Genomic DNA, 12,404 nt, shown 5'->3' with positions numbered 1-12,404 from the left:
ATCCATATCTTAGAGACATATATTGAAATATTTACAGATAAATGATATGTTTAAGATTCACTTCATAATAGCCCAGTGGCCTATTACGAGGGGGAAGTTGGTAGGGATATGGAGGGAACAAAAGTGGCCATGCATTGATGACTGTTACGTGTGGGTGTTGAATACATAAGGGTTCGCTGTGCTAGCTTCTCTACATTTGTGTATTTTGAAATTTTTCATCTTAAAGAGTTTAAAATTTGATATCTCCTCAAGCAGGTTGTAAGTTCCTTAAAGGTAGGTCCTCAATTTATCTTATCCTACTTGTGTTTCTCTCAAAGCACCAACACTTATATGAACATATTACAGGTACTTCTTGCTGAGGCGGAAACGGGGAGCCCAGGGAGGACAGCCTACAGGAAGGTATACCTCGTGATGCTGCAGGTCCCTCTCGGCGTTTGCCCTTATGTGCCTTATTTCACTCTTCGTGTCGTCCAGCTCTTTTTGCACAAGCTTGAATTTTTGGTCCACGCTGAGGCCTGTTACACGTTCTAGACTTATGCGGGATTTGGATCTACGCCTGCCTCGTAACTGTAACACAAGAATAACAAAGCCATTGTCAAATAGGAATTGGCAATAAAGCAGCCTAAGGTGGGCATCAAAACGACCACTCAGGTCTGCTAGAAAACGCTCTGAATGACATCCAGAGAGAACCAATTCAACGTGAAAGGATTCTGGATATTAGGCCTGAGGTGGTGTTCATTTCACAAGTCAACCTAAGTCACCGTGCCAAATACTTCAAAGGCCTATGCTTGACAATGAACTGAAAGTAAATGAGGGAAAGTGTCTTGAGGGTGGGAAAACCGTGAACCTGCTATAGACTAGCACTCAAGTCAGTGTCAGGGAAAGCCTGGAGCTCAGTGCTGCCCAAACTGAACACAGAAGAGAAATTGCATCAGGGGCCACGGTGTTCAGCAAAAACCAAAAAGACAAGAATTTTGGATTTCCTAGGCATTGAAGCCAAGGTCAAAAGCAGGTGGCCCAGGGAATGTGTGGACCTGAAGATGACATTGTTTGGCCCTCAAAAAAATAGACCTATACACAGTTTTAAATTTAAAAGAAATTAATTACCCACATTTGAAAATCAGAGGCTTCTACCAAAATAATCCAGATTTCCAGCTTCTCTTGAAAAATCAGCTGCTCTGGCAATACCAGGTTGTCTGGCTGGCCCTTTTAGATGAGGGAGAAACTCTCCAGTGCCCACACCAGGCCCATCTTCACTCCTGTATGTGGCTGGGCTGGCCTTGTACACGTTTGGGTCACCAAAATGAAGGGAGTTATTTCAAATTAACTAAGATATTCTGTGAGAGTCAACCCACTGTGAGTTGAACCTGGTTCCCCTCATACTCATTTGAAAGAGAAACCTTGGAGGGGAAGGAAGAATCAAAAGTAGAACAGTGAGAAAGTCATATGCCACTTGGCCAAGAGGGAACACCAAAAATGGATAACAAACACCACTTGCATCTAAAGGGACAAACAGAATAAAAGAATTCTTAGATCTCTCTTGCGTACCTGTGCAATTTCTGCTCCTGATATTTTCATTTCTGATAATCGTGGAGGTCGCTGGTCCCTGGGCTCCAATTTATTGTAATATTTTTCAAACATCTCTGTCTCAGTTTTGAGAGCAGAGTTTCCGTAGCTGCAAGACAGAGGGTGCCTAAGTAAGTTCCACCAATAGGAGTTTAAACCCCAAATAACTAGTATTTAACACTTACTAGCTTTGTATGACCTTCTGCAAGATAATTAACCTCTTGGTGCCTCACTTTCCTCATCTGTAAAATGGGAATAATAACAGCACCTATCATTGAGAGTTGTGATAAGAAATGCAAAGACTTTGGGACAGTGTCTGGCACACAGTAAATGCAATTTAAGTATTCTATATATTTTTGAAATACATCTAAGGAGCCACAAAATTCAGAGCACTGGGATTACAGGCATACCTTAGGGATATTCCAGGTTCAGTTCCAGACCACCTCAACAAAGCAAATATTGCAATACAGTGAGTCATATAAAGTTTTTGGTTTTCCAGTGCATATAAAGTTATGTTTATATTATACTGTAGTTTACTAAGTGTGCAACAGCATTATGTCTAAAAAAAATACATACCTTACTTTAAAAATACTTTATTGCTAAAAAAATGCTAACCATCATCTGAGCCTTCAGTGAGTCATAATCCTTTTGCAATAGTAACATAAAAAATCACTGATCACACATCACCATAGCAAATATAATAATAATGAAAAAGTTTGAAATATTGCAAGAATTACCAAAATGTGACAGAGACACGAAGTGAGCAAATGCTGTTGGAAAAAGTGGCATCAATAGACTTGCTCAATGCAGGGATGCCACAAACCTTCATTTTGTAAAAAACACAGTATCTGCAAAGTGCAGTAAAGCAAAATGCAATAAAATGAGACACGCCTATATATTTTAAATTGCTACAAGTTTCTTCTTCAAGTATCTTCTAACCCATTTGTGAGTTTCCTTCTGAATTACTACTGAATTCTTGAAATTACACACATCCACAATCTTCAGAGGTTTTTCCTTTGGTTTATATTTCTCAGCTCTTTCATTTCCAGCACGCAGTGGATGAAGTATCCACTAGAAGTCTATTATAAATGGTGGAAAAGCTTTGAATAGATGGTTTTTAAACAACTAGAGATAATAAACCTAGCTTATTCTGTATATGCCAAGACTATGACCCTTTTAACTTATATAACATACATGTATGTTCTATATGAGTGTGTATAATACACACATATGTATGTAAATGTATATATGAGAGAGAACAGCTCTGATATTTGCATACATTATTGAGCTGAATATCTGTTTATTGAGCTGAAAATCCTGTTTGGCTGAATTTTAAGATTAGTGGGAAAGGCTCAACAGAAAAGCCCAATATATCAAAGCATCTTTCTTTTTCAGCATATGACATGTTCCCAGTGTAGGCTGGGGAGTTACACCTGAGTCTTAATCTTAGCACTACCACTGACTAGCTGTGTGACTGTAGGAAAGTGACTTAACTTTTGGGTCTGTTTCCTCACCAACTTTCTAGGGTTATGTGCCATTCTATAAGGTCATATATGCAAAATACTTGGCACATAATAAGCACTCAAAAGACTGTAGCTATTTTAGCAATAATACCTCAATTCTGACCTAAACTATTTAAAAATATATTGAAGTAACACCTATTCAGCTGCCAGGCCAGGATATTCTGTATGAGACCAGTAAGTTGTACAATTAACCTCAACTACATCATGGAATCTTGACATCCAATTTACTTGCTATAGTAGATATTAAAACAGACTGCTAAAAATACAGAATATTGAGCTAGTCCTTCTTTGCTGTCCACCTCCATGCTTATACTCAGGTTCAGATATAAGCTGCTTCATACTAAAAACATCTCAATAGCCTCCTTTCTATCTGCTGCCACATTAATTTTAGCATAGAATGTTAGCATTGGAAAGGGGCTTAGAGGTCACCTGGTCCAAGCTGCCGCCGCACAGTAGAGGAGCGGCTAAGCACACAGTGTGGCACCAGACAGACCCACCAGGCTGAAGCTCTGGCTTCACCAATTACCCTCTGGGCTTCGCACCACCTTCTTTTTTTGGCTCCATCAGTGGCTTGTTAGCGCCATGGCAGTGGAAACACGGGAATAAAGAGCAAAGGTAAGCGCCTTCCCCACTTTGGGGGTCTCAGTTTCCTCAGTGTTCAAGGCGGACTTGGAGCATTCCGTGCTGGACCAAGCTCCGAGCCCACACGCTGAGGAGGGACCGCCCCCAGAAGCCGGCAGGCTGGTACCTGAGCTCTTCCACCAGCCCACACAGCTGGATAACAGGCAGCTCGCTCTCATCCTGGGCTTGCGCCTCGCTGGCAGAAGTCTCAGAGTCCTCGTCCGTCATCACTGCCGAAGCTACCCTTGTCAAAGCCCCTTGTCAATGCCGAGTGTGGCCGAGAGCGCCGTGGGGCTAGCGGCCACGCGTCACTCTGGCTGCGACCTAGCAGTGCGTTGCCACGGCGACCTGACGCGTGCGTGGAGGGGCGGGGCTTCGGAGGCCCCGCCCAGCGCTCCCGCCCAGCGCCGCGCTGACCAGAGCGAGTTTACTGGCCTTGGCTACACGCGTAAGTGCATTCACCGTTCACTTTTTCAACAATAATTCTTAAAATGATGATAATAACAGCTACTGTTTGCTCAGCACTTACTATGCCCTTGGCACCGTGTTAAGCATGGTTTATGAAAATCCTTGCAGCAACCTTGTAATAGTATCTATTCTTCTCTTTTTCCAAACTGGGAAACTAAGACCCAGAAAGTTCATTCGATTTGTCAGAGTGTCTTGCTTCTTGCACCTCACTGTGAGGCCTCTACTCTGTTCGACACCTGGCACTTCATACATACTCACTGCAGTTTCTCTCGGATACTAATAACCTGTATTCCTGGAAGGAAAAAACTTGGCTGATTATTAAATGGGTATAAATTCAAGAGACATTTCTAAATAGTGATAATGTATTATGTCCTGAGTATCCTGGGGTACTGTATGGAGCAGACCATTTCCGGCCCTCAAGGGGCTTCTAGTTAAATGAGGAGATGGCCCCTAAACCAGCTGTTGCAACCTGGAGTGATGATGGTGGCAAGCGTTGTGCCTCACACCGTTTTATAGTCATCAACTCATTTAATTCTCAAAACAGTCTTATGAAACTGGTACTATTGTCTTCCTCTTACAGATCAGGAAACTGAGGAATATAGTAGTTTAGATGAGTGGCCACCCAGGAATGGAGTCACCCTCCAGCTAAACTCGAGTCCATGCTGTTGACTCCTACACCCATGTGCCTCCAGACAAGGATCTGCCAGGCAGCAGGGTTGCTGTCTGTCTGCTCCCAACAGGATGGAAGAGGACAGAGGGCAGGATGGGCAGACTTCTTTGAGGGATGGTGGGCCTGGATGCGGTTAGAAAGCAAGCTGTGATAAAATGCTTAGAATGAGGGTCGGCCACTCCCTGACCCCCACCACCCCGCAAGAGACATGTGTTAGCATCAACACATAGTCACTGAAGTCCAAAGAAGGACTTCTGTTTTGCTGCTTAGGATGCACAATTTTAGGGCCAGAGTGGACTTACTAGAGAGGATAGCAGAGAGACTGAGCCCTGCCACCACCTTCTCTCTGCTGGTAGGCCTCTTGGGATGGGCTCAGGGAGCAATGCTTAATATGCTCATATACCATGTGGTACAAATGGGTGCCAGCCCCAAGAGGGCTCAAAGCAAGAAAGGGCTCTGCAGCAGGTCCGGCTATGGTGCCAATAGCCCTGTCAGTTGGGCTATGTGATACAGCAGGCCTTATGGTGTTGGAGGTATTAGTGGTGGGAAAAGCGTGAAGCTTAAAGCAAGATCCAGTAGGAGAATAACAGTGCAGGACCTGGGATTTTGGAACAAGACCGACCATGCAATCCACGGCAGGAATTTTCACACCTTCTGAGAAACAGCTCCTGGCCTGTTACTAGACCCTGGTAGAGACAGAATACTTGACTATGTATCCAGTCATGCCCACCATGAGCTGGGTTCTGTTGGAACCACCAAGTCATAAAGTTGGACAGGCCCAGGGAGGTAGTGCCAGGTATCTAAAAGAAGTGGGGGAAAGGGTGCCTTAGAGGTGGGAGAGCGAGGAGCACAGAGTGTTTTAGTGGCCCAGAGTTCCAGCCCTGACTTGGCTACTGGCCGCTTGACTTCGATAAGTCACTCAATGCTTTTGCCCCTCCATTTCTACCTCTGTGAAATGAGGATGACACATTTTAAGTGACTGCCCTGTGCATCTTGCAAGCTTCCTCTCGGGCTCAAGTGGGATGGAGTAAGAGAAAGAAGGAGTTTGGAAAGTAGGATGCCAAGATGGGAAACCCAGCACCTCCTCCATCTTTAAGAGCCACTGCCCGGGTTTCCCATCAGTCCATAGTAGATTTTGATGAGAAAAACTGACTCAGCTTGCAAATGGTAAATAATAATGATAATGATCATTGCCATTGTTATTTCTTAATATATTTATTACCCATTAGGTAATATTAGTATTGCTTAATAAAAACACAACAATTACTCTTTCAGTTACTGTTTATTGAGCGTTCACTAAGGGCTGGACGCCGTGCTAAGCACGTTCGACATATTCCCTCATTGCCTCAGCATGACCCCGTGCCCCCTGCAGTGGAAGCGAGGAGCCCAAACACTGGACCACCAGGGAATTCCCAAGAGAAGGGAAATTAAATAAAGCAGCTATCATGATTATAAAGCAACAAGAGAATGCTTTGAAAAATGAAAAAAATGAAAACTAGCCACTGGACCGCCAAGGAAGTCCCCCAAGTACCTTTTTAACTCCCATTTTACTCATGCGGAGACTGAGGTTCAGAGATGTTTAGCAACTTTCCAAAGGTCACGTAGCTCTTCTGGGTGGGGCTGAAATTTAAACCCAGGTTCATCCCACTTTGCTCAGTCCTCTCATCATTTTTGCCCCATTAGAGCAGTGGTTCTCAACAAGGGGTAGCGAGGGGACTATTTTGCTCCCTCAACCAGGCGGCATTCTGCAATGTCAGGAGACATTTTTGTTTGTTATAACTGAGAAGGGTACTCTTGACTTCTAGAGGGTAGAAGCCAGAGACAGTGCTTGTATGCAATATTAGTTTCCCAAGGCTGCCATAACAAAACACCACAAACAAATGGCTTAAGACAACAGAAATTTGTTGTCTCACAATTTTGGAGGCTGGAAGTCAAAAATCAAGGTGCTGGCAAGGCTACACTCCCTCCGAAGGCTCTAGGGAAGAATTCTTCCTATCTTCTGATGGCTCCCAGCAATCCTTGGCATTCCTTGCCCTGTAGCTCTATCACGCCAATCTCCTTCTCCATCTTCACATGGCCTTCTTCCCTGGGTCTTGTGTGGCCTGTCCTCTTTCTATAAGGACACTAGTCATTAGATTCAGGGTCAACCCTAAATCCAAGATGATTTCATCTCAAGATCCTTAACTATTTACATCTGCGAAGATCCTTATTTCAAACAAGGTCACATTCTGAGGTTCCAGATGGACATGAATTTTCAGGGATGCTTTTCAACCCACTACATTGTTAAACACCCTTCAAGGCACAGGACAATTTCCCACAACAAATATTTATATCAAAATATCAATAGTGGTGAGGTTGGGAAACCCTGCTTCAGAGGGAGGCATCTCTTCTCTGGGAAGCAAGGAGAATGTGTCTCTGCTAATCCAGACAGCTACAAACAAAAAGGGTCTCAGAGCGGCTTAAAGTCCAGAGGCCACCCTCACCTTCCATTTTTCTGGGACCACTTCTTCTGACAGCCTCCAGTATCTCCATGTGGATGCTGCCCCCTGCCTGGCATTTTTGTAGCACTCTGCATTTTGACTTAAGAATCACATGATCAGATCCACCCAAAGTATAAGCTTCAACCATAAATGAAAAGTGTCTGGCCTCTTCTTCCCCAAAAAGAAAGATGCTCAAAAAGCAAACAAAGGAACTCGGGCTCACAGGCAAGCGATATTTGCACGTTATGGGAAAGGGACCAGCCCTTCAAGGTGGACCATCATCCGATGACTGCCAGAGCACTTTCCTCCATTCTTTCAACAAATATTTGTCAGGCACCTACTATGAGCTTGGCCCTGGGGATGCAACAGCAAGCAGCAAGGCTGGTGTGTCTGATCACGTGGAGCTGCCAGTCTGATGTAAACAATTACAGTCCAGTGGGGGAGTGCTATAACAGGGAAGTACAAGGTGCCCAGGTTGCAAGGGGTCATGGAACGCTTCCTGGAACAAGTGAGGCCTAATCTGAGATTTGAAGACTGAGTAGGATTCAAATCCAGGTGAGTCAGACTCATAAGTCCAAACTCAAGCACAACTTTAGCCCCTAAGTGAAGACCAAAAGAAGAGTAGTTTTGGGAGAATCGAAAGCTTGTGCAAAGGCCCAAAGAGGAGAGCGAGCACCTTTGGGGAATTGAAGGATGGTCATCTATGCTTCACCCCTTTAGAAGAAAGCAGGGGAGATCGTTACTAACATCCACCTTCTGGTTTTCCTGCAGAAAATCAGAATCAGAGGTGTGCAGTTAAGGGCTAGGGGCCATAGTCAACATCACTTGTGTCTCCTGCTTCCTCTGGATAATAGAGGAGCAAAGGGGTTAAGATCCTGGGCTCTGGGGCCAACACAACCTGAGTTCCAATCTTGCCCCAACCAGTTACTAGTTGTGTGGCTTGGAGCCGGTCAGCTCACTGAGTCTCGTTCCTCATAACCATAGTGCTTCCCCCTAGAGGTGTGTGTGTGTGTGCGCGTGCGCAACTGATGGGGCCATGAAACCACTCCTGTAAGAGCTTAGCACGTGGCTTGGCACCCAAAAAGACCCCAGGCCTCGGGCTTGTTTCTTTCTCATCTTTGGCTGTGAACCCAGGCCCAGCATCCTCCTGCATCCAGTTTCCAGGGAAGCTCTCTGGACTGAGATGAGGGATGCAGGAAGTGGGATAAGTAAACAGGCCCTCTCTTAGGGTATTCTTTTTTTTTTTAAGGTAAACATAATTAAAGAATAACATAGAAAAATGTGTGCAAATCATAAATGTATAGCTTAACAAAATTTCAAAGACTGAGTACACTCATGTAACCAGCACATGGCTGAAGAAACAGAACATTACCCAGAAGGCCCCTCCCAAATACTCCTTTACTGTCACCATCACCACCAAGGGCGACCACGACTCTGACCTCTGAAGCAGACATTAGTATTGCTTGTTTTTCTATTTAGACAAATGGAATCATGCAGCACATACTCCTTTGTGTCTGGCTTCCTTCCCTTGCCATCCTGTTGACAAGTCATCCACGTTGATGTGGGTAGTTATAGATCATTCATTACCGTGGCTGTACAGTATTCCATTGTGTTTATCCATTTCACTGTTGATGAGCTTTTGGGGAGTTTCCAGTATGAGGCTATTGTAATAAGCAACACTACAAACATTCCAGTAAATGTCTTCTGGTGAACATATGTACACATTTATGTTAGGTACACGCTTAGGAGTGCAATTGCTAGGTCATAGTGTGTTCAACATTAGTAAATATTACCAGTTTTCCAGAGTGATTATACCAGGTGTTCACTTTTTAAAACAATCAGTGACATAGGGCACTGTGCCTTCCTGCCCCAATGGCCAATCATTTGTTCACACATGTTTATGAAGCCTGGGTCTGTGCCAGGCACTGGATGAGCTATTGGAATGCCAAGGTGGAAAGGCCATGGGCTAGTCTTAGCCCCTGTGCCCTGAGATCTATTCCTTCCCCTTCTTCATCTGTGTGGGGAGAGGGGCGGTAGGGGGGTGGCAATGAGCCTTTCAGGCTGCACCCCCCAGGCTCCTGGGTCAGCTGGAGGGCACTGGCTGGAGCTCAGGGGGCAGGTGAAAGGAAGAAGCTTGTGGCACGGGGGGAGGGCATGGGGGTGGGAGGATGGAGTTCTCCTCTCTCTCTGCCTTGGGCAACACCTCTGGTTGTGGCCACATCTTTTCCACGGCTCCCAGAGGACAGGCCAGTCATGGTTACAGCTTCTGCAGGTGACCCTGGCCCCGGGCTCCAGTGACATCATCTGCCCCCTTGCCCCTCCAGCTGAGGGGTGGCAGTAACTTTCTCAATGGCTCTTTGGCTTCCCCACTCTTCTACCACATGTGTATCTAATTCTCTGCAATCAGGCCCTCTTCAGATGCTTGGAGTGGTTTCTGTTTTTCTGATTGGATCCTGACTGATCCTGACAGGGACCTCCAGGGCCAGTGGGGAGATCTCCAGGCAAAAGGACAAGTCTCATTCACCCAGACCTGTACTGACGGTGACAGATGAGACCTCTTGTGGGTTGGGGGGGGTTCTGTTAGACATATGCTAACTTGCCTGGGGAGTCACCACGAGGACTACTGCCAAATAAAGGCAGTTGCTTCTCCCAGACCAAGTAGCGATGTTGGGAGGCCTATCTCAGTGTCCTGCTGGCCGAGCCCGCTCCCTCCAAGGCATCCGTCTGTCTGGTTCTCTGGAGCAGAGATCCGCAGGTTGGTCCTCAACGTGAGTTGCCTGCAGTGGCTGTTTATCTTTGTGGAGAGTAGCCCAGAGTGGAGAATAGCATCTTTGGTGATCTCAGTGCCTCATGCACAGTAGGTAATAATAACAATTCACACCTGAGCATTTACTGTGTGTAGGAACTGTTCTGAGCACTTGACGTGTCTTAACTCGATAAACGTGTTACTATGATCCCATTTTACAGATGAGGAAACTGAGGAGTGGGGAGCTAAAGTAGCTGGTACTCAATTGATGTTTGTTGATGACAATAGCATCAATAATTTGTGTATCAGAGTGCTTAAAAACACTGGCTTTGGAATTCAAAATACAGTGCTTTGAATCTGGATCCTGCCCCTTGCTAGTGTGTGACCTTCCTCAGTTTCCTTCTCTGTAAACTGAAGGTAATGATGCCCACCTGGCCAGGGTCCTGAGAGGATTAAATAATGGGTGAATATCAGTGGTAGTAGAACTTGCAAAATTTACATGTATATATAAAATGTAAAATTGTACTTTACTGCATGTATATTACATCTCAATTTTTTTGATCATGTACTTCTTTATTTATGATTAGTAATGGCCTGAAAATAAATTATAACCTTCAGATTTAACAAACCAACAATTATTTTATTTAATAAAATAATATTTTTGATGAATTTGCCTATGTTATCCCAGACACTAGCCTCAAATCATGTTACCCATTTGGGGATCACATTAAGAATCCCACTCTATGAGGTATATTTTTAACACTGCACTATTTTTAATTTTTAATTTTGAAATTATTTCAGTTGCAAAATATAATAAAAAATTGTCATACAACTTTAACCCAGAGTTTCCACATTCCCCAAATATTAACTTTTTACTACATTTTCTTTACCATTCTCCCTCTCTCTCTTCATATATATATATATGACAAAGTAGATGTTCATCTATATTTTCCTTACCCAAAGATTTCTTTTTCTTGAAACATTTGAGAGTGGTTGCAGACCTGATGTGCCCCTTCATCCCTAAATATTTCAGTGTGTGTTTCCTAAAAGCAAGGACATTATCTTATAAGATAATGTTAATCAAGACATTAACATTGATTTCATATTGTTATCTAATATATAGATCTTATTTAAATTTTGTCAATTTTCTCACTAATGTTTTATTTATTTATTTATTTATGTTTGGCTGCGTTGGGTCTTCGTTGCTGTGCGCGGGCTTTCTCTAGTTGCGGCAAGTGGGGGCTACTCTTCGATGCGGTGCGAGGTCTTCTCATTGCAGTGGCTTCTCTTGTTGCAGAGCACGGGCTCTACGTGCACGGGCTTCAGTAGTTGTAGCACTCAGGCTCAGTAATTGTGGCTCACGGGCCCTAGAGTGCAGCCTCAGTAGTTGTGGCGCATGGGCTTAGTTGCTCTGCGGCATGTGGGATCTTCCTGGACCAGGGCTCGAACCCGTGTCCCCTGCATTGGCAGGCAGATTCTTAACCACTGCGCCACCAGGTAATTTCTTTTGTAGTAAAATAAATACATGAATTCTTCTGGTCCACAACTGCATTTAGTGGTAATGTGCCTTCAGTTTCCTTTGATCTGGAACAGTTCCTTAGTGTTTGTGTTTGGGACCTCGACATTTGTAAAACAGTCAAGGCCAGTTGTTTTGAACTGTGCTCCTCAATTTGGGCTTGTCTGCTGTTTCCCCATGATTAGATTCAGGTTCTATATCTTGGGCAGGAAAACCACAGAAATGGTATGTCATTCTCAGTGCAACGTGCCCGGAGGCGTTTGATATCATGTGATTTTAACTTTGATCACTTGGTTAAGGTGGTGCCTGCCAGGTTTCTCTGCTGTAAGGTTACTGGTTTTCTCTTTGCCCTTAATAAGTATCTTGTGGAGAGATACTTTAAGTCTGTAAATATTCAGTTTCTCATCATACTCTCACCCACCATCACTGGTGATTCTTGCTTGAATAAATTATTATGGTGACAGCTGCCAAATGGTGATTTTTCTAATTTCAGGATTCCTTTTACATTTATTAGTCGAGATTCTACTTTGTTTATATCTGTATGAACTCATGAATTCTTAGTTTATTCTATGATTTGTAATCCCTTACTATCATTATTTAATTTAATGCTCAAATTATCCCAAATTTGGCCAGTGGGAGCCCCTTCAAGCTGGTTCCTTTATCCTTTTGACGTGTCCCCACCATTTTCTGTGTGTGCTTGCTTAGTTTCTGGAAAACTAGATGTTCATCTACATTTCCCTTACCCAAATATAGAATTAGCCATTTCTCCAAACAGCCCTAGTTTCCTTTAGAAGAGAATTTATCCTTCAGTTTT

At 44.0% G+C, this 12,404-nt stretch overlaps 1 protein-coding gene across 3 annotated transcripts in view; it reads right to left on the bottom strand.

Moving 5' to 3' along the window:
* Positions 1–4,016, bottom strand: part of CCDC113 (coiled-coil domain containing 113) — a 37,086-nt gene extending 33,070 nt beyond the window's left edge. For all 3 annotated transcript variants that reach the window (XR_009498982.1, XM_059904285.1, XM_059904286.1), the window contains exons 1-3: positions 3,838–4,016; positions 1,549–1,675; positions 406–567 (exon numbers count right to left, since the gene is read on the bottom strand). Coding sequence is in view for 2 of the 3 variants with exons in the window: in XM_059904285.1 (XP_059760268.1) it covers positions 406–567; positions 1,549–1,675; positions 3,838–3,938 (390 nt within the window). In the remaining variant the exon portion in view is untranslated. The remainder of the gene's footprint in view (positions 1–405; positions 568–1,548; positions 1,676–3,837) is intronic.
* Between the last annotated feature and the right edge of the window lie 8,388 nt (positions 4,017–12,404).

Source organism: Balaenoptera ricei, chromosome 19 (genome assembly GCF_028023285.1).
Source record: "Balaenoptera ricei isolate mBalRic1 chromosome 19, mBalRic1.hap2, whole genome shotgun sequence".
NCBI classification, from domain to species: domain Eukaryota; kingdom Metazoa; phylum Chordata; class Mammalia; order Artiodactyla; family Balaenopteridae; genus Balaenoptera; species Balaenoptera ricei.
The sequence above is the reverse complement of the archived record's forward strand: the minus strand, read 5'-3'. Positions and strand labels throughout refer to the sequence as shown.